The sequence below is a fragment of the Thamnophis sirtalis genome, unplaced genomic scaffold (assembly GCF_051295495.1).
Source record: "Thamnophis sirtalis isolate CommonGarterSnake01/CBP01778 unplaced genomic scaffold, rThaSir2_p1.2 scaffold_1, whole genome shotgun sequence".
Lineage (NCBI taxonomy): Eukaryota > Metazoa > Chordata > Lepidosauria > Squamata > Natricidae > Thamnophis > Thamnophis sirtalis.
Window position 1 is genome coordinate 89,048,426 of NW_028261381.1, and position 23,299 is coordinate 89,071,724.

The window sequence follows — 23,299 nt, forward strand, 5'->3', positions numbered from 1 at the left end:
GAGAGAGGTAAGGGAAGAAGAGAGGGATAGGAGAGAGGGTGGGGGGAAGAGGAGGAGAGAAAGAAGGAGTGGAAACGGTAGAGAGGAGAAGGAGAGAGAAAGGGGAAGTAGAGAACAGAAGGATGACAGAGGGAAGAAAGGAGGTAGGGAGGAGAGAGGGAGAAGAAAGTGATAGATAGGGTACAAATATGGTGTATGGAGAGCAGAAGAGCCAATGATTGTTTTTGGGAGTTGGTATGACAAATTGATGTAAACATTTAACAATATAATATGATATTGATTATGTAATAGTATACATGTGGTTATTTGTTATGAAAATTAAAAAATAAAAAACTTTATAAAAAAAATTGAAATTACTACCTAAATTATAAAAGGAAGCAAAAGCATAGGAAGTTACTAATTATTTTTTAATAAATGCATGTAACTATGCATCCAGTGTATTAAAGTTACAAGTCAATATAAAGGCTAAATGCATGATACTGAGCAAATCTGTATTCATAATACATCCACATGACTTTATCACCACGATGTGTGCTGTGCGGGTGCACAAAAGGAAATGAATAACAAAAAATACCTCATAGTGGCAAACCTATAGCTTATATCAATGTGTCAGGCACTGGGAAACAATAGGAGCAAAGTTTACATCATAACATTGTCTTGCTTATGCTGTATTTTTGATATATTATAAGCTCAGTTTGCTATAAATATGTAAGACTACGAAAGTAGTTTTTGGTTTACAACCATTTGTTCAGCAACTTTTCAAAGTTACAATGGTGCTGAAGGAATGATATTCACAATAGCTTCAACCACTGCAGCATTTCCATAGTAATGTGATCGCAATTTTTGACTTCTTGCCACCTTCCCACAAGGAAAGATAATGGGGAAGCCATAAGTAAGAAGTCACAATCATGTATATCCTTAATGACAGCAACCAGGACTGCTGGAATTGCTATCATTAAGTGATATGGCCAACTGACATTACACTTTATGACTACATTGCTTAGCGACGGAATTTCCATTACAACTGCCATTGTAACACAAGGACTACCTGTAGTTATATGTAAGAAACACATCAAATTTGTATTGGGGAAAGAGAATTATGTGCAGTATATCTGCAAGTACAATTTTATGTAGACAGACAGATTATCCTACTGTTGGAATCTGTCGTAATAAATCACTATTAAATCATCATTATTATTCATAGTACTATAGAATAATACTGTGACCTAAGGTGAACATTTCCTAAGTTGCAGAACTCACATAATTTGCCCTAGTTAATGAGATGAGAGTGTTTTAATCATCTTCACCATCTAAAATTGCATATGAAATATTTTATTAATGTCCATAAAAGTCGCAAAGCTCAAAGGAGGTTAATCAGCGATATGTGTATTTTAATTAGCACATGCCAATACAGAGTTAACAAACATACACATTACATTACTTGGCAAATTGCCATCGGGAGAAAAGTAAAATTTGACAACTTGTATTTTGTATAATTATATTTAGCAAATCACTGTTTTGTACTTTGCTAAAGATTATCTTTTAACTTTTAAAGAGGTGATAAAGTCAATTACACTGACAAGTGAAATAGGTTAAATTGCATACCTAAAACAAAAAAATGTAGCTAATTAAAATAGTTGAAATTGCTTCAAGGCTTAGACTGAACAAGAATAGTCCTGCCTTTCCCCAAAATTTGAGCTTTTATTAACCTGACCTTAGCTACTAAGTGAAAGATAACCTTTATAAGATAACCTTTAAGACATGAGTGCTTCCTTAAAACATGATGAAGAAAATATTTTAAATGACAGTTATAAAAGACCTGCAGTTTCATTTTAGAATATACTTCTAATTTTGATGTATACGGTCAATTTTTAGAGAAAAAAATATTGTATCACTAATAATTTTGACAGGATTTTTAGTATATTTTGTACTTCATGCACATCAGCAACACAATCTTAAGAGATTGAAGAAATTGTTAATGCCACATTAATGTTTTACTCATTGTGTTTGTAGAAATTATGAAGAACCAATGTATAATTTTTTGCTTCAAATATATACCATTCGTATTCTGGAATATGGAAATTCTTTATCTCCCTCCAACACAGTTAATATAAAAGATTAAAATTTGATAAAGTGAATGTGGTGTGTGCGTGTGGACAGAAAGAATACTAAAAAAAAATCACGATTACAGTAGGAATTCTGGAACCATCATTCTGCAGGTTCAGATCAAGGATTCTGTGTATCCTTCACAATGGCTTTCATTCAAGCATTATTAGGAATTTTCAGAGAGTTTATTTAGTAAAACTATTGCAACTTTAAAAATACAAAATCCAAGAGATTTCTTTCCTGCAGAAAAGTGTCATCTAGTTTTAAAGGCACATCAAAGAAAAGAAAGAAACTTTTAATTCATCCAGTTTACCAAAACATAACATACATTTGAAAGAATCATTTTAGCTGGTGGTACAAATGCAGTAGTTGTTTCTAAGCTATATTTATGATCAATCGGGCTTATACATCAATTTATGCTTAACCAACTACTGTATGCTTTAGTATGAACACAATATAACAACAACAACAATGTTACACAACTGGCTTCTGGTGATCTAAGGTGATTTTCCTTTTTCCTTCCCCACATGCCTCCATATATGCCCTGGGGGTTCTCCTACATTTGATACACATAGGGGCTTTGAGGAAAGAGGAGAAGATCTATTCTAACTAGTGTATACAAAACATTCTAAATATTTTTTAAAAAAATATTCAACCAAAACAGATTCCAGACTTATTAAAGGTTACACTATTTAATTATTCTCCGCTGGAAGAACATTTTCAATAATAGGGATTTCCTAGGCTAAAGAAAAAAATAATAATAGCGTGTTTCCCCGAAAATACGACCTGTCCTGAAACTAAAGCCTTGCCACATATTTCAGGTGGGCAAAAATATTAGCACCCCCTGAAAATAAGCCCCCTGGACAATCCCCCCCCCCTCCGGCCAGGCAGAGCACCGCTCGCCGACCTAGTGGTATCCCGAAGGCGCCAAGTTGTGGGAACGAGGTGGGGGGCAAAGGTGCTCACGTTGCTTGGTGCTTTCGGGGTACCGCTAGGTCGGTCAGCGTCGCTGTGCCCAGCTGAAGAGGGGGGTTTGCCGGGCAGCTGCTCTCTTGTGAGTGGGCTCCCGAAGAGCCGGGGACAGCCTCAGGGTCGAATGGCTGTGTTGCACTGTCGCAGCAGCAACACAGCAGCCATGAGGTGACCACCTCGTGAGCAGCTGCCCAGCAACCCCCCCTTGCCAGCTGGGCACAGCACCACTGACCAACCTAGTGATACCTGGAAGGCACCAAGCAACACTAGCGCCTGTTCACTACCCTCTGCCTCCCACACCTCGGCACCTTCGGAATGCCTCTAGGTGAGTGAATGGGGCTCTGCATGGCTGGAAGGGGGTTGCGTGAGCGGCTTTTCTGCTCCCCGCTCGCGTGACTCGCAGGCTCACTATACTCTTGGCTAACTCTACAGTACCTGCAAAGCCAGGGCATCACCACTGCTGGCGCCACCCGCCACTTGGGATTTTTTTGTGGCTTTCAAAGCACAAGGAGGATGGATGCCACTCTGGAAGTATGCTCTATGGTCACAAGGGAGCAGCCGCCCGGCAACCAAAAAACAATAAGCCCTCCCCTTTAATAATCCCAAGTCCATATTTTGTGGGTCAGAAAAATATAAGACCCTGTGGTATTTTCGGGGAAACATGGTAATAAATGTATTGCTAGAGGAGCAAGATGATAATACAGAAGGATTTCTGGTAACTTCATTTGAAACACTACATATTCCTTCCCCACTCCCATTGTTAGGTAGCTTTTTATATTATAATTCAGCATGGGCTTTTCTATTTTTTGGTTTTATAAGGTATTATAAAAATGATAGTTCATCCATTTAGTGTTTTTACTTTTTTGCTTTCTTTTCATATTAGTAAATTACTAAAATGCATTAAAAGTTAATATGCATATTAGATAATACAGGTCTGTGACTAAAAAGCTGTTTGATTATTTTCATCTAATTTCCATGTATTTTGGTGTGCTAAAAACAAATAAAATATTGAAAAAACTCCTAGACGTCATGATTTGCCACAACATGCAAAATTGTCTTCAAATTTATCAATTTTTTAAAATTTTTGGTACTTTTTTATATTATGGGTTTTTAACCAAATTTAAAGTCCAAATTACTATTAATAAATTCACATAAGTGCATTTAAGATATAAAATGCCAAAAAAAAACCTTATGGGTTTGTCCGAGTTATGTAAAAAAATATAGCACTGTAAATCTGATGATCAGCAATATATACATAAGCTAAGCAAGTTTTAAGTGTATGCTTCTAATGGTAGAAGGGGTTAATCTTTCCTGAAGAATCCAGCGGGAGGGAGACACAGGGCAGATAGCAGCATCTCCGGTCAGTACAGGGGGCGTGGCCAGCACTGTGACGTCTCGTGTACAGACACAGAGCTGCTCTCTCCTGCATGCCACAGTTGTGCACGAATCATCATCAGGTTCTTGGTTCTAGCTGTTCACACTTTTTCATCGCAATTCATGTTAGCTTGTAATTTTTCAACCGTTATGTTGCGGCTCCACGAAAGTGTATTAATTCGCCAGACAGTTTCTGTTTCATCTGTGGTGAATATACAGTGTGTTGAAGCAACAGCAGAATATTACAGACTTTGTGAAAAAAGTATACTTTGCATACTTTGGACTAAAAATTGGAGATCAGGATAAAGTTTGGGCACCTCATAAAGTGTGCAAAAGATGTGTTGAGGACCTCCGAAACTGGTTCAAGGGTAAGAAAAAATCTTTCCGTTATGGATTCCTATGGTAGGGCGAGAGCAAAAGAACCATAGTGATGACTGTTACTTTTGTTCATGCAATGTGAAAGGGTTTAATTCCAAATGGAAGCATTCCATTTTATACCCTAATCTTCACTCAGCAATTCGTCCCATCCCCCATGGCACAGATATACCAGTACCCAAGCCCCCTGCTACCTTGGAAGAGATACCTAGCTCCGATGAAGGGGAAGTTATACCTGAACCAGATGACGAATCAAGTTCTGACTTTGAAGATGATACAAGACCAAAATTGTTTTCTCAGGAGGAGATGAATGATTTGGTAAGAGACTTGAATCTTCCCAAAGATGCCGCTGAGTTACTCGGATCAAGGATGAAAAGCAGGAATTTATTGTTGCCAGGAGTGTCATCTTCATGGTTCAGACATCGTGAAAAGGAGTTCGTTCCTTACTTCGCCCAGGAAGACAAGTTGGTTTACTGCATCGATGTCGAAGATCTGATGGGTCAATTTAAAATCCAATATGATTCAGAACAATGGTATCTTTTTATAGATTCTTCAACAAGAAATCTCAAAGCAGTTTTATTCCACAACTGTTTTTACACTGTAGGTCATTCCGTACACTTGAAGGAAACCTACGAGAACTTAGAATTGGTTCTTCGTAAACTTAAATATGAAGACCATGGTTGGCAAGTGTGTGGGGACTTGAAGGTCTTGTGCATGCTGCTTAGGCAACAAGCTGGGTATACAAAATACCCTTGTTTTCTGTGTCTATGGGACAGTCGAGACCGACAAAATCACTGGACCAAGAAGAGTTGGCAGCCGAGGGTCTAACAGTTGGTGAAAAAAATGTCCTCCGAGAAACTTTGGTACCTTCCCATGAAGTTCTTCTACCACCTCTCCACATAAAATTGGGATTGATGAAGCAATTAGTAAAATCACTTCCAAGAGATGGAGAATGCTTCAAATACTTGGTCACCAAGTTTCCATGGCTGTCTGAGGCAAAATTGAAGGAAGTTGTGTTCGTCGGTCCAAACATTTCAAGGCTTATAGTTGATGAAGAGTTTGTCAATACCATGACGGATCCTCAAAAAGAAGGGTGGATTGCATTTAAAGAAGTTGTACAGAAATTTTTAGGCAATAACAAAGATCCTCACTACAAAAAGATCGTCGGAAGAATGCTGAAAGCATTTCAAGCTTTAGGTTGCCTGATGAGTTTGAAAGTGCATTTCCTCCAGTCCCACCTTGAGTACTTTCCTGAAAATTTGGGAGCTGTGAGTGAGGAACAAGGTGAACGATTCCACCAAGACATTAAAGAGATGGAAAGGAGATACCAGGGAAAATGGAGCATTACAATGATGGCAGACTACTGTTGGATGCTTCAGAGAGACATTCCAGAAGCTACTAACAAGCGTAAATGCACCAAGAGGAGCCTCACAAGGAAGAAGAATCGAGTTTAGTGTGTGTAGGTGAGCTCATTTCAGTTCAAAAAAGGATTTTCATGAAAATACTGTAATAAAACTTTAATTTTATAAGTCTATTTCCATTTCCATTCCAGAGCCAAGGTGGCGCAGTGGTTAAATGCAGCACTGCAGGCTACTGCTAGATCAGCAGGTCAGCGGTTCAAATCTCACCAGCTCAGGGTTGACTCAGCCTTCCATCCTTCCGAGGTGGGTAAAATGAGGACCCAGATTGTTGGGGGCAATATGCTGACTCTCTGTAAACCGCTTAGAGAGGCCTGAAAGGCCTATGAAGCGGTATATAAGTCTACTGCTATTGCTATTGCTATTTATTTTGAGGTATTGCCTTATGTAACATAGTTACTTAAATTGTCAGGAAACGTAATGTCCTACAGACAAAATGGAGGCCATTTTCGGATTCAGAGCACCAATAACATAAAGATTACGAAACAGCTCTCGAAAATTTTTTTTTTTGCAGACCTGTGTAATAATGTACTGCAGGAATTTTGATCTTTTCAGATTTGTGACTCAATTTAACCTGCATCAAGGAATTATTTATGAAGCACAAGGCAACAAGTTATACATTCCAAGTAAATGCCATTTTCTGTAGGAAGGAGAGTAGCCTAAATATTCTATCGTACAAATATCTTTCCCCTTGTCTAAGTGAATATACTTTTCTTCTGCTGTTTCTTTAGTATGACTTATTTTAGACACCATCAACAAATGGATCCTCTTTCCTTCTTCCTTAATGATTTAACACTGCAAGATTTTCTTCTTTCTCAAATAAATTACAGCAATATCTCAATATCTATTCTGAAACCATGATTTTGCTATAGTATGTTGGACAAGAAACATAGGATTCTATATTTTTCTCCTTTTAAAAAAATTCCTAATTTAAATGAGAAAATTTAACAAACAAAGGAAAAAAATTAGGCATTAAAAACTAAATACTGAATAAATATTATCCAATTCCATGGGAGCTGTTTTTTATTTTATAACAATATTTTACATTATTGTTATAAATTGCTGTGAAATGCATAAGTATAATAGGTTTTAAATGAATTATTCAAAATAAGTATGTATAATCTTTATTGTCATTGTACTTAAATACAAGGAAATTGGTTGAAATTCCTTCTACTCTACCATTTAAACTTATCACTTATCTTTTTTTACTACTAACTCTGGAACTCTGGTGATACGGTGATTAAAGAGCAGTATTGCAGTAAAACTCTGCCCACACACAGCCTGGAGTTTGATCCTGAAGAGCTTAAGGTTGACTCAGCCTTCCATCCTTCTAAGTTTGGTAAAATGACGACCCAGATTGTTGGGGGCAATATGCAAATAATACTTCTACAGAGAGCTGTAAAGTGCTATGGGGCAGTATATAAGCCTAAATGCTATTGCTAATGCTAGCTCCAATGTGATCAAGTTACACTTTCTAGTAAGCTCATCTTCTATATTAGACTCACTGTATGTACAACACTCGATTCTGTCAAACTTCTTCTTTGTTTTTATGTTTTGGTAGAGGAAATTAAATAACGTTATCTTTTTAAATAATAAAACATCATTATTTTATCTGTATTCTTTCAGTTTTCTTTTTAATCAATAAAAACCCAGTATAATAAAACAGTTGCTAAGGCAATCCTGTAAGAGCAAAAGCTTATGTGAAGAACTTCTAGTATTTTATTTCCCTGCTCTCTTTGCCATCCTCATTGTCTAAACTTGGCGTGCAGGGGAAAGTTATTCCTGCATACTAACCTTCTATGCATACAGATAGTCCTTGTTTAGTTACTGTCTCATGCAGTGACTATTCAGCTATCACAATGATGGAAAAAGTAATCTTGCAATCAAGCCTCTTGTTTGTAACCTTTTCATGTCTGTAAAGTAAAGGAAAGCTGAAGTAAGATCACAAGCACAGTTGCAGTTTCACTTAGCGACAGCTTTGCTAAATGGCTAAGTTAATGGTCCTATATGAGGGCTACCTGTATTGTTAATGACTGCAAGAAAACATAGAGATCTGCTAAATTAGGCTTTAATCTAACATTACAAGAGGAGATTTATACCAATTCCTCTTCCTAAATGTAGTTCATGACATAAACATGTTCCAAAATCCTCAAATTTTCTAGAGCAGGTAAGGGAGATGAGATCAAGGAATTAATACATCATTTCACCTGACGGAATCCAATCTCCTAATGCCATTAGGTATGTCATTTAAAATTTTAGTATTTTTAGAAGTTTAGAAACGATTGGGTGTTTTATATAATTTTGATAGAGTTTGAAGACTTATTTCAAATAAAGCCTTAGAATACTTCTTTCCAAGATTTGTATTACAACGGAAATGCCTACACTAAAAACACACAATTTAGCAATTTGAATAAACTAGAAAAATACTTTCCACTTTCAACTTTAGTTATTATGGGAATTAACAATGATACAGGAATGGAAAGCAATAATACAAAAGGGAATACTGCTAAAATTGTTTTCGGCTATAAGACATGAAAGAAAAAAGGAAACCTGCAGTCAAATCTTTTCAACAGCATTACAACTCTACTGGGCCAACCCCCCCCCAATATGAAAGTATTACATCATGCATACATGCCATTTAAGTAGAATTTATTAAAAGAATTGGTTATATAGTTTCCAAAATATTGTAATGATAATTAAATAATTTTATACATATACAATTGCTAGCAAGTTGTGATATTGGAAAAATGTCATACTAACCAATAAGAAGGAGGGTTCCAATTGCCAAACCTCCACCTGAGAACAAAATGAATTTAATAAATAAGCATACATAGTTTCAAAGAATTGGTATTATCAAAAAAGGGTGATATATGAAGATAACAGTGCAATGTGAAAAACATTTTAATTACCTGCCTAATATTTTTTACAATTCATTCATACTACATATAATTACATATCATAGTCTACAATTATTTTAATGGTATAATGAAAAGATCTTGCAGAGTTCTATGAAACTTAACTTAGGTATTTTAATAGTATTATCACAATCAGTCTAAATTCCTTTGTTTCAGTATTATATTATGCACATGTAAAATAATGCCGTTTGAGCAATCATTTGAAAATAAGATACAGTTAAACATTCTTCAATGATTTATCAAGACCCAGTGCTAACTTGAAGTGTATTCTTTGTTCCAAATTACTTCTAAAAAATCTTGCCAGGAAAACTGCAGCTGTTAGGCAGTCTCTGAAAATCATAATTGAATGGAAGAAAGAAAAACCAAGCTAAAAGTTATTTTAAATTTTGTTTCCATTCCGAAAAGATCACCTAGTAGAAGGGCAAGGATACCTTTATTGTACCCATATTTTCTTCTCTCTACTAACCAAAATAAAAATATCAATATTTATGTTATAAATATATAACTGCATATCTAAATGCATTTGTTTACTTACAAAATATTTCCCATTAGAATATTATAGAAACATAGATATGATTTAGAAAGAATTTTGACATCATGTAGTTCTCCCTGCTCAATTCAGGTATCCACTTAATCATTTCTGGTGGCCTTCCACCTACTGTTTGAAAGAGGCTCACAATGTTCTAGGTAAGCACCTATGCTACTTAAGAAATCTTCCCATAAATAACTGGCTGACCAACCACATACAAAGTGTAGTCCTCAATGGAACGGCATCTACATGGAGGGAAGTATGCAGTGGGGCACTCCAAGGCTCTGTCTTGGGTGCAGTATTCTTCAACATTTTCATCAATGATTAGGATGAGGGGATAGATGAGGAACTCATTAAATTTGCAGACAACACCAAGCAGGGAGGAATAGCCAACACTCCAGAAGATAGGCTTAAGATACAGAAGGATCTTAGGAGACTTGAACATTGGGCACTATCTAACAAAATGAAATTCAATTGTGAAAAAAGTAAGGTTCTACATTTAGGCAAGAAAAACCAAATGCACAGGTACTGTATAGTGCAGCTGGTACCTGGCTCAATAATAGTATCCTATGAGAGGGATCTTGGAGTTCCAGTGGACAATCACTTAAATATGAGCCAGCAGTATGCTGCAGCTGCCAAAAAACACAATTTAGTGCTAGGCTGCATTAAGAGAGGGATAGACTCAAGATCATGTGATGTGTCAGTACCACTTCATAATGCCATGCAAGACCACACTCAGAATACTTGCATCCAGTTTTGGTAGCCAAAACTTTTAATGTTGGAGCATTCACAACTTCTGGAGACAAGTTGTTCCACTGATTAATTAACAATGCAAAAAAGATGTTGAGACTCTAGAAAGATTATAGAGAAGAGCAACAAAGATGATTAGGGAACTAGAGGCTAAAACATATAAAGAACAGTTGCTGGAATTGGGTATGTCAGGTTTAATGAAGAGAAGGACTAGGAGTGGTGACATGATAGCAGTATTCCTATATCTCAGGGGCTGCCACAAAGAAGAGGGAGTCAACCTATTCTCCAAAGCAGCTGAAAGCAAGACAAGAAGAAATGGATGGAAACTGATCAAGGAGAAATTTTCTGACAACTATAACATTTAATTACATGTGACACTAAACATGTGACACTGTTTTTTTTTAAAATAGAGATTGGACAACCATTTGTCTGAAATGGTATAGGATTCCTGCCTGAGCAGGGGATTGGACTAGAAGAACCTCCAAGGTCCCTCCCAACTGTTATCCTGTAACTCTGGAGATAATACAGCGGAATTATTATCTCTGGTATACAACATACAAAGCTTCTGTTAATGCAGTGGTCTTTTTTTGTTATACTGCATTACTTATTCATATTCATCTGGGAATCTACAGAAGAGCCGAGGTGGCGCAGTGGTTAAATGCAGCACTGCAGGCTACTTCAGCTGCAGTTCAGCAGTTCGGCTGTTCAAATCTCACCGGCTCAGGGTTGACTCAGCGTTCCATCCTTCCGAGGTGGGTAAAATGAGGACCCGGATTGTTGGGGGCAATATGCTGACTCTGTAAACCGCTTAGAGAGGGCTGAAAGCCCTATGAAGTGGTATATAAGTCTAACTGCTATTGCTATTGCTATAGGTGCTAGATTTTTCTTACAAACAGTGTGGCTAAGCAGAACTAGTATCTGCCTGATTTGATATGGCAGGACTGGCACACACTTGAGTTTCTTTGATTAAACAATGCCACCTCTTGGGACCCTAGAAGTGCACCATCTCTATAGCAACGCTTATCCTACGGAATGAAGTTCCATCCAAGATTCGGATGGTGTTCATCTTGCTGGTGTTTAAAAAGGCCTTGAAGACCTGACTCTCCTCCCTTACCTTTGGCTAGGGTAAGTGAAGCTCCCCCCTTTCCCCCTTATTCTGGTTTGGATTTTGTATCCTTATCATCTTTTATTCTTTTATATTTATCAATTATTGTTATTTTTTCTCATTTTTATGCTTTTACATGTGAAATCTATTGAGACTTTGTGAGGCATATAAATTGAATAAACAAATCCCCAATCTGATAGCAATGTATTTGTTTTTTCTTATTTAGATATAGGACGTGTACTTATCATACCTTAAATTATTCTACCACATTGGCCCAGCATTCCGGCTGTTTATGAATTGATTTGGTTAACTTCCAAACCTTCCACAGCCCTGTAAATAATAAATGAATATGTGTGCTAAACTAAACAATAACATTTCTGCAATTCTGAAAGATGGCTATGCCTGCATGACTCATAACTCATTCTAGGTTTTCCTCCCTGCCTTGCCTATGCAAGCCCACAATGGGATTGCCCAAAGAAAGCAGGAGTAAATTCTGACAGTGTTCCTGTTTTATTTATGCAACACTTAACAGTTTTTCAACACTGTAATTTCATCCCACTAGTGCTTGTGTCATGGTCATGGCCCATCATTTCAAAACTACCAATTTAAGATAGTTGTCAAACTCTTTAGGATCACAGAGCTGGAAGGGACCTTGGAGATCTTCTAGTCCAACCCGCTGTCCAAGATCTTGTTGCATCCCTGGCTATCCAATCTCTGCTTCCAGTGATGGAGCACCCACAACTCCAGGAACAGTCACAAACACTAATTGACACAATTATGATATTGGGTTTCCATTCTTATTTTGTCTACAGCAATAGCAACAACCAGCTGCCATTTTCCTCCTCCATTTTTCTTCTTTTGAAAAGACTTTCCATGGAGATGGCTTGGGATAAAACTGAGAATCTATAAAACCATAGAGCTATTTCAAGGACAGAAAGGTGGCATGTCAAAATTACTGCTGGCTTTGATTTATTTATTTCTGTTTTACAGAATCAGGATTGAAATTGGTGCATGTTTTGTTACTATGGAATGTGTTATTTCTTATTGTTGGCTGTGCACTAATACTTGGTATCTTTAACTTGATATAATGTGCAAATCTAATTACCATCACTTCTATCCCAGCTACTGGTATAATTTATAAATAGTGTAATTGATTGCATCCAGGACAATGCAGAAACCTTTAGGAGCTTCATGGTTGTAAATCAGCCAGACTGCATTATCATTTTAACCATTTGTTCATCTTCTCCACCAAAATAGGAGACATCTTATCTAATCTTTTTCTGAAATCAAGTTATGCTGTACAGGTAGTTATTGACTTACAATTATTTCTTTAGTGATCATTCAAAGTTCCAACAGAGCTGAAAAAAATGACTTATCGCCATTTTTCATACTTATGAGTGTTGCAGCATCCCCATGGTCACACGATCAAAATTTGAATGTTTGGCATTCAAATGCTTGGCCAATGCTTGGCTCATATTTATGACAGTTGCACTGTCCTGGAGCCATGTAATCAGCTTTTGTGAGCGTCTGACAATCAAAGTCAATGGGGAAACCAGATTCACTTAAGAACCATGTTACTATCTTAACAGCTGCAGTGATACACTTAGCAACTATGGAAAGAAAGGTCGTAAAATGGTGCAAAGTTCATTTAACAAATTTCTCACTTGTCAACATAAATTTTGGGTTCAACTGTAGTTGTACAGGAGGACTACCTGAGTACTTTGGATTTCTTCACTGGGAGGGGTGGGTAAGACCAGCTGATCTCCAAGGAGCCTCCCAATTCTTAAGATTCTATAATTAGCATTCCTTTCATTAAAAAAGTACATTTATCTAGCACTTATTGAGGAACCCATGCTGAAAGAATCTTTTATTTTCAAACTTAAGCATATATTACATTTCAAAGATTTGGTGCACTTTAAACAACTTTATGTTTAAATAAGAGGAATGAGCAGGATTTTTAACAAAAGCTTCAACAGAATTTTGAAAATCTCTGCAATGAATGGGATACTGTATACTTCTAGGTAGAATATAAACATTATTGTATTTATGTTAAAAAATCTTTCAAAATATCTTCTATTAACCCTCCTCCCACCCCCAATTAGATATTTCAATTAATCAGGCATTTAGTTTTAAGCTCCATTAATTTTTAAGTGGATGTTCGTAAAACTCTATTATGAAACAAGAAACATTCTCTTTATGGAGTCTGTAAAAATATCCATAGAAAGTAAATCATCTTCTGGTTCACGATACACATCCACCCTCCTAAAGCAGCCATCCCAACCCAATTTTTTAAGCATTAGGTCCTCCCATGTTAATTCTGATATGTAAATTAAGTTGAGCCAAAGCCTCTGGGTTGACACTGGTATACACTCCTACAACTCCTCTGAAATTCAAAATATGCAAAATACAGCTGCCTGGAACCACTGCAGTGGTCTGCAGTTGACTTGCCTATGTCACAAACCTCAGGCTACATGCAAGTCTAGTACAAATAGTCCTCGACTTCCAACAATTCATTTAGTGACCATTCAAAGTTACAACATCACTGAAAAAGTGACTTATGAGAGTTTTTCACATTTACAACCTTTGCAAGCATCCCCACGATCACATGATGAAAATTCAGATGCTTGGCAACTGGCTCATTCTCATGACTGTTGCAGATCTCTTTCTGCAACCTTCTGACAAGCAAAGTCAATGGGGAGGCCAGATTCAAATAACAACCAGGTTACTAAGTTATCAACTGCGGTGATTCACTTAACAACTATGGCAAGAAATGTCGTAAAATATCATTTTACAACATTTCTTGCCATAGTTGTTAAGTGCAACAAGCACGTTAAGTGAGACATTTGTTAAGGCAAAATGCACTTAACAAATGTCTCACCTAACGACAGAAATTTTGGGCTCCATTGTGGTCATAAGTCGAGGACTACCTATAGTACAGCATCCATCCAGAGCTACAGAGCGAAGTAGCAGCCCATTTATTAAACTTTGCTGCGCGTCGTTTAAAAGCAGAGAGAGAGGCAGTGGCCCAGGACAGCATCTGGGTTCCGGTTCTCGCACGTCCTTTACAAGGCACAACTTTATTTTATACTTTTAAATCTCCGCTCTCCCAAAATTCAGAAGTTTGCTGAGCGGGGAAGCCGGGCGTTGTGCAAAGTGCACCGCTTCCCCACCCCATCCGAAGAAGCAGACGGCGTGGGAATTCCGCCCCGCAGGAGAAGGGACTATACCTTCCACCACGCGGAGGAATCAGAAGTAGCTTCCCGTCCCTGCGTCTCTCTCAAGCTTCTGAAGTTGCTCCACTACCTTTACAGCAGGTAAAATGCGAGATCCCGGGGGGAACCGGGACTACGAAAGATTGGGCAGCGCTGTCAGCAACCAACCTAAAACAGAGTCCAGAGAAGGGACGCCGGTGGAAAGCAGGAGCTGACCGTGTCGTACCGACGGCCGGGTTCCTGGCAGCACGGCCAAGCGGCCCCCGCCGCCATCCGGCACTTTCCTTTGGAAACTCGTCGTAGCCCTTTCCCTCCGCGCCAGTCCCTCGGTCGCTAAGTCCGCCATCTTAGCTTCTGCTCGGTTGACAGGAAAAAGAGACGAGCGTGGAGGGGGGGGAGGCGTGTCGCGCAGCACCCGCCGAGCCAATGGGAAGAGCGATTGTTGGCAGGCGGAGATGCTTCCTTTCTAGCCGGTAAAAAGAGAGAGGAGTATCCAGTCCTCTGACTGTGGTCCAAGAAGGTGAGTGGGTTGTTTTATCTGGTTTTTTTTTTTAAATAAGGCGTCCGAGACGCCTTTTGGGCCCTTTGCTAAGAACGGCAAGCAGTGATTCGACTCCGTTGGGGGAGGACGTAAGGAAGGGTGCTTTTTTTTTTTTGTACTTATGCGGGGAAGCATCCTCCCGTGTGCACGGCCAGAGGGGACCCTCTTCGGGCTGTCAGTTGTAACGGAATAAAAATTCTCCGCCCTTGAGAACGAGGCAGCTTCGTTACTTCGTCCCTGTGGAGGACGAGTTGTTGAGAGAACTTAATTTGCAAAGCTTGAACCGTACATGTACTTTACCTGGGAATAGAGACGCATGCACAGGATGGGGCTGCCTGGCGGCACTCGAAAGCCTAGTTCCTTTCTATCGTTGGTCTAAAAGAGAAACGAAGCGCTGATTTTTTTTTAAATATGCAAATGAGAATATTAGCGAGGTCAGTTTAAGAATATATGAGGGGACTTCGTTGCAAAAGCTCTGCAGAGATTTCTTGGAGGATACGTGTGTTGGGTAGCAAGATTGCAAAATTAAAATCAAACAAACACCTTATTCTACCCCAGCAGCCTTGAATGATTATTTTTTTGCTATGTATACAGTTTATACACTTTAACTTATTTCATAGTCAGGTGAATTTTTAATGAACTGGTAACCTTCAGGTAGCCTGTTACCTGTATTGATATGATACCTTGTTGCCAAAAAGCTGGTTTGAGGCACTACAGGGAGAAAAAAGAAGAATATTATTTATCAAGCACAGCTTTGTTTAAACAGGCATTCTAATGTGTTGTATAAGAAATGTACTGCTTCTTAATTGAAGAATTGATTCTTGCCTCTCATGTGGTAACCTACTAATGAAGTGATTCAAACAGTTGGAACCTTGTAAGGAAAACTGATTGTTTCTTATGACCTTTATGTACTTTTTAGGAATATTGTATTTACAAAATGAAATTGTCAATTGGGTTTGATTTATTGTTAATGTCAAGTAGGTATTCACAAATTATGCTGCTTGTGTGTGCACGTATATGCACACTCTTTCATCATAACTACCCATAGCAAAAATACATATTTGTTGATCATCTCTATCCTTTATCTGCTTTGCTTTACAGTATATAAAAGTAATATACATAGCAGAATGCTAAATGACATTTAACCCATCTGTTTACAGTCACTGCTGTTTGCTAAGGCTTTTTGTAAGCTGGCAGCATTTGAAGTGGAACAAGGAATATTGTAGTGTATGTATCTATTTTATTGTACTAAACATGTTTTTACTTCAAGAAAAAAAGTTCTCAAGTTGTGATACATCAGCCAAATAAGAGTAGAGCTATATTTTTCATCTGGACGGTCATATCTTAAAATATTAATACAGATCTTAAGTCTTGTCCTTGATCATTGTATATGATGTCTGCAGCTAATGGAAGATGTTGCTTAAATTACCCTGTTGAATCTATGTTTTAAGATTAGCATAGCATATATCTGTTTATCCATAATATTCATCCATGGATTTACCCATAGTATATAATCCTAACATGAATTGTACCTCAGCAGTTTGTCTTTCCTGATGAGTAGATAATTATCTTTGTGCTGATCAGCTGGATAGCATCACTGATTTTTTTTAACAAAACAAATGGTAGTACAACTAGCACACCATTAATGGGCTGATTGGTATCTGGTGGGAAAGATTAATTCTACTGAGGAATAGCTGGAAAGAAATAGACCAGAAACCTTCAGTTTGCCTGTATATGATTAGGAATGAGCACTGAAAATATATTTTATTTTCTAGATACACAAGAACTTTCTATATTTGTATTTGTATTATACTTGTATGCCGCCCTATTCCCGGGGGGACTCAGGGCGGCGAACAAACACATGGGGAAGGGGACAATACAAAAACAAACGAGACAAACAGGATATAAAAATCAGATATCCCAATTTCCATAAATTATGAAGTGTATCCCTTTTATGTCTATAACTCATTTCCTTTAAGCATTAGTTTTTAGCAAATATCTTACTGCATTAAAATTATACATATATCAGATAATTGTATTACCTTAAACTATTTAAAAAGCAGTTTATTCTTGTGTCCCTATAAACTAATCACAATTTTATATAAAAGTTCACTGCCAAAGATTTACAAAATGTCTCAACCTGAAAAAAATATATTTAATGAATATAAAATTCAGATTACTGAATCTGATGGTTTAGCAACTCTTATACAGGTATATTTCACTAATAAGAGCAAGTTTATATCTAAATAATATAAATTCAATTTAATTTCGTGACTGTGGCTATGGAATAAATTCAGATAGGCCTTTCTGTAAGCCTCTCTAAGTTCTTTCTAAAAACAGAATGAGCAGCTTAATTTTCTGAAAGCCCCTTTGTAATGACAATGCTTAGAAGAATCTAGGATGTTTCAAGATATTGCAAGTGCCATGAGGTGAATGGTTGATTCCTCTCTTTAAGAATTAAGAATTGAATAAACTAGCCTCACTCTGGAATTTGCTTTACAGTAGCAGTAGCTCTGATAGGACAATTTCCTTCCAAATTTTAGGATTGCTTTGATTGCTGCATTTTTATTTTGCAAGTGTGGAAACACTATGAGGAAGAAAAGAAAGATGTCCCACCTGCCGTAGATTATAGATCTCTGTGGCTTTTTCCAGGGTGAATGTGCCCCTTAAATAAATATTTCCTAAACCTGTTACAGTATACTCACAAGCAAATAGCAGGTTTTAAAGATGGTAAATTTAGATGGAAAGTGTAGTTTTGACATATCTCTTTAATATTTTTAGAAGATGCTGTGCTTAAAACCACTTTTCCCTGAAAGTTTTAACTCTGCAAAGAAATGTCTATGTAGTAATTTGAAATTCCAAACATCCCTGAATGCAGATTAGAGTAGCTTCAGCTAGCTGAGCTCAAATTCTGGCAGAGGGCTTTCCATCTCTTTAGTAGTTCAGTTAGTTCTGTAATGACACCTGAGAATTTGTTATTCAAACATAGAATCTGTCAAGTCTATATATCTACAGGGAAGGGTTATTAAGATTCCATCTCTGAAAATATTCAAAGTGATATGAAATCCTTTCTAATGTCTTCCACATTACAGAACTTCTCACCCTCAGAATTATGTTTGGCATACTTCCTGTTGATCTTCTGCAAAGTAGTAGAACATTGGGCTGTTTAAACAAGTATTAGAAGGATCATTGCTGTGGAATGTTTTTATGATCAGACAGCTCCTTATTGTTTTTGATAGATTATAGATAATATTTTTATTTTTATTGTAAATTGCCAAAAATTCTTCAGGGAATGTGGTCTAGAAATGCTTGTAATAAAAAATATTCTTCCAGTTCTTCCATTTTTTTGCATTATTCTTAGAAATTATAAATTATTATAAAATGCCATGTCATATAGAGGACATTCAATAATAATAGTAATTGTAATAGTTCCACATACACAATAGATTTTTCCCAAATCAATATGATTACAGCCAAAAAAAGGTATAGAATTATAGCTTAAGAAATGATAGATCCTCAGTTTTGATCTAGCACACTTGTATACAACTGTATACTCTGATATTAGAATAATGCTCCTTAAAACCTAATTTTCTTCAATGTCACATTAATTGAATAATAACACATTATGCAGAAAGTTGCTTCAATGATGTGAATGTTAAGGCTGCAGCATAATTATTTTTTTATTATAAGTAATAGTTCCTTGAATAATACTTATGTAAATAACATCAGTTTCATTATTATGGTTCCACTCCTTTGTAAGTATACATAAGTATTGTGTATGAGGAAAATTAGCCTACAATTTACTATGGAAAGTTAAAGTTCCCTGGACACACATGATAGCTTTCATCTCATTTCTAGGACTATGGATTTCAGCCATATTGTACAAAGAATAGATAGTATTGTGGAGATGGGTCTTTCTGGGAATCATCCCAGAGAATAACAGAGAGCATACATTAAAATAATTATTGCTGAATGTTAAAAGCTGCCTGAATTTTAAAAAGGAACACAAAAGGAAATGCATACTGTTATTACCAGGAATTTAATAATAGAATAATTGAATATTCATATCAGATTCAAACGAGTAGAAAGTTAAATTTTTGGTGTTGAAAAATATCTTGTAAGAATTGGTGCTTTTCAGAATTGATTGGATTCTAGCCAAGGATAATGTAATTAACTTTTCTAATGGCTAATACTAACTGAAAGTCCAACAGTTTTAGGTTACCCGTAATTGAGATCCTTTACATTTAGTGAAATTTATTTCTTAATGGATATAATAATTTGGTATTTATCTTTAGGTTGGTTAAGAACATAAAAATAGCTCTCAATTCATTTCTATAGAAACTTCAAGTGTCTAACTTGGGAGTGGAAAAAAAAAGATAATTTGAATATTCAGATTGTGAAATCATTGCTGCTATAAACCATCAAAACATTTATTTTATTATTCTAAATCTTAAAGTGGATAACATAGTTGAGGAAACATGACGTGATATGACATAGTGGTGACCTCCTTTGCTAGATATTGAAGCATATTAGCTAATGTTAAATTGTATCATTTAACTCGATTATCTGGTCATCATTCAGGGATAATTTGGTCAAAATTCACTAAAGAATTTTGAACCTTAGTGGATTCTGTTTTTATTTGCAGTAGCCAAATTGTTGTCTGATTGCAGTGGAGTTTAGCATAAGATTTCTTTGTATTTTGAAATGTGATAGTTTTCAATTGTTGTTTGTTAATAATTGCATTGTTTCAAGTTGCTCTTTTAACATACAGATATTAGCTACTTAGCAGAGAATGTATAACTGACAGGAGTATACATTGATTGTGATTATATAAAGATACACTGTTATTAAATAGACAATCAAGAATGTAATGGAATCAGGTTTATTGGGAAAAAATAATAATAATTGTAATTGAATATATATTGTACAATGAAAGTGAGGTATTTAGTTATACTAGATGAAAAATTTGTGATTGTAAATGCTATTTGAGAATATGGGTGCAAAAACACTTGTAACCAAACGACATGCTGTATATGATGATGATTTTTTTTGTGTGTATGTTGTTTGTTTAATAAAAATAAAAATTTCTTGCAAAAAAAAAAAGAGTATACATTGATGCTTTTCTTGTTAACTCCAGGAGCTTGGTACTCCTTTATAGTATGTATACATGGAAATAAGCACCATCAGGCAGGTTTTCAGTATATAAAATATCTTTGATTTTTTTTAACAAAGATGAAAAGTGGCTCTTTATTCTAAGTTAGCCGATTTGAGATACCTTTCTTGATAAGTTTTGCCCTATGATGCTGCATTTCAGCCAATAGAGGATTACCAAGTGAGAGTTTTAGTTCTATATAGATTAGTGTGTTCTGTTATATTCATATCTTTCAAAAGAACCATTGACAAATTATCACTTTCCTGAGGCCCTGGTTCCTCAGGAAAGGAGGAACCTTTCAGGGGGGGGGGGGGGATTGCAGTCCTAACCTTAAAAAAAAGTTTATTCTGAATGAAGTAACAATAATTAAAATAGGATGTATTTTTTTTTGTTTAAGAAGATATATTTAGAAAATGTATCCTACTTGACATTTGGATATCAGAGCATCCACAAAGTTACTAGTAAATTATAAAATTTAAAATAGTAGAAAACATTTAAATGCATTATAAAGTCTTTTGATTGGTTTAATTACATAAAATATTCAAAAATTCAAATCAGTTTCATCTTTGGACTTGTCCTAGCTCACATTAGTGTTATGGCCTCATCCACTTTTTTGAAGCAGTTTCAAGGATAAAATGTATCCCTTTCCATTAAAATGTTTACATCTCCTTGGTTTTTAAGATTGCAGCCAAAATATTCTGGACTTCAGCTTGCAAGATTTCCAGACCAATATATATATATATATATATATATATATATATATATATATATATATATATATATATATATATATATATATGTGTATGTGTGTGTGTGTGTGTGTGTGTGTGTGTGTGTGTGTGTGTGTGTGTGTGTGTGTGTGTATATAAATTTACCTCTTCAATGTAACATATAATTTTATTTTTTTTACATGGCAAAATGCTGGCTTGAATTTTGAATTTGAATTTTGATTTTGAATTTGAATTTTGATTTGTTCTTGCAGAAGTAGTAGTTATTTCTTATAGAAAATAGTTTCTTTATAAGTTATTTTGTATCCTGTCCCATACGTTATTTGGAGGGACTCTGCTGTACAAGTAAGGAAACTTAGAAGACCACTGTTCATTGAAGATCCTTTGGAGCTCTTCTGTGCAAGAGGGGAGATCGTAAGAAAGAAATGTTTTGCATAAGTCCATTTACATAATTTTAGACGAAGGCTTGTAAATGAAAATGTTTAGGATGCAAGTTTGAGAAATTGAAGAATCCTATATATGAGATTGTTCATTAGTTTTTGTCTCCCAGTTGCAAATATGATAGGAAAAAATACAAGTGTTTGGACGTCAGAGCAGGATAAATAGGAAGAGGATATAATTACTAGGGTGTAGATCAAAAACACTCCATGAAGTGAGTGAAGTGATTCTTTGAATTTGTTGCTCAGAATGTCAAGGATGATACTTCTCAATCTTCTTAGCATGTATGGACATAAAGCATTTCTGAGATTGTACTGAGCACTAATAATTATTTCAATTATAGATGCCTCAGCTTAATTACTATAGAAAATTGTGATAAGAGGTTGTTCCAAAGACTTCTGAAAGGGTTGAATATTGAATAGAGATTTGCGGGTCATAATTTCAATATTTATTTATAAAGTTATTGTTCAAATTTCAGTTCCTATCTATTTTATCCTAAGACGCAGGTTGCATTTGTGTTTCATGTGCAGCTGACTGAAAATAAGAAACATCTGTGAATCCTGTTTCACTTCTTCATTTACATTTTGAAAATCTGTGGAAAGAGTCAGTAGTGCTTCAGATTAGCATTTCATTAATTGTGACCCCCATTTGCTTCATGGTGTTTGGTTATATTATCTTTCAAAACTTTAAACACATATGAGAAGAGTCAAATTCTACTTGAATCCTAATTTTTGGAGAGATTAATTGAGGATTGCTGCAATAAATTTCCTTTCCTTTCTGATTTCATAAATGTTTCAAAGATAGTTTGCAGCTTTTTAGTTCAGATCTATAATATTCAAACATAAACTACTGGTAAAAATATTGGTTGCACTTAATTTGCTTCATAACGGGCTTGATCCTTTAAGAACAGAAATATTAACTTTTATTTACCATATTTTTCAGAATATAACACACACTCCCCCCCAAAAAAAGAGTGGGTGGAAATGTCTGTCTGTCTTATACATCAAATGTTGCCAAAGCCCTGCCTACCCACCGGCCCCAATCCTTCGGCTGTTTTCAGCTTCTGTGCATTGCGTTTTCAGCCTCTGCATTCCCCATTTTAGACCCATTCCAGGCTGCAGGGATTGCCATAGTACATCACCGCCTCCACATATTGCATTTTTGGCCTCCGCACATCACGTTTTCGGCCTCTGCAGGCCCTGTTTTTGTCCTCCATGAATTGCATTTTTGGCTGGTTCCAGGCGGTGGGGATCACTGCTGCCACCGATTCCTGCCACCTGGAACCGGCTGAAAATGCGATGCATGGAGGCCAAAAACGGGGCGTGTGGAGACCAAAAATGTGATGCACAGAGGCTGAAAACACAACACATGGAGGCAGTGATCAGCGGCGATTAGTGGCGATGTTCTGTGGTGATCCCGGCAGCCTGGAACGGGTCTAAAATGGACCGTGCGGACGCCAAAAATGCATTGCGCGGATGGGCTGTGGCAGTCCCTGCAGCCTAGAACATTCTGGGAGGCTGAGCCAACTGCCAATCAGCTGCTTGTGCTGAATCAGGCTGCGATAACGCGCTGAAGTTGACCAGGCTGTTTGCTGTTTGCTGCAAGGATGCTAGCCAGATGACTACCGATGGATGCTGGTAGGCAGAAGCAGAATTTTTTTTTGTTTTCCTCCCCAAAAACTAAA

At 36.5% G+C, this 23,299-nt stretch overlaps 2 protein-coding genes across 5 annotated transcripts in view; one reads left to right on the forward strand and one right to left on the reverse strand.

The window, feature by feature from the left end:
- The window catches only part of ELP4 (elongator acetyltransferase complex subunit 4), a 135,736-nt gene extending 120,603 nt beyond the window's left edge, over positions 1 to 15,133 (reverse strand). For all 4 annotated transcript variants that reach the window (XM_087718719.1, XM_087718712.1, XM_014071894.2 and 1 more), the window contains exons 1-2: positions 14,925 to 15,133; positions 9,006 to 9,041 (exon numbers count right to left, since the gene is read on the reverse strand). In XM_087718719.1, coding sequence (XP_087574845.1) covers positions 9,006 to 9,041; positions 14,925 to 15,102 — 214 coding nt within the window. In that variant the 5' untranslated portion in view covers positions 15,103 to 15,133. The remainder of the gene's footprint in view (positions 1 to 9,005; positions 9,042 to 14,924) is intronic.
- Positions 15,134 to 15,209: 76 nt separating this feature from the next.
- Positions 15,210 to 23,299, forward strand: part of IMMP1L (inner mitochondrial membrane peptidase subunit 1) — a 36,492-nt gene continuing 28,402 nt past the window's right edge. Inside the window, exon 1 of the mRNA XM_087718724.1 lies at positions 15,210 to 15,276. The gene's annotated coding sequence lies outside the window, so the exon portion shown is untranslated. The remainder of the gene's footprint in view (positions 15,277 to 23,299) is intronic.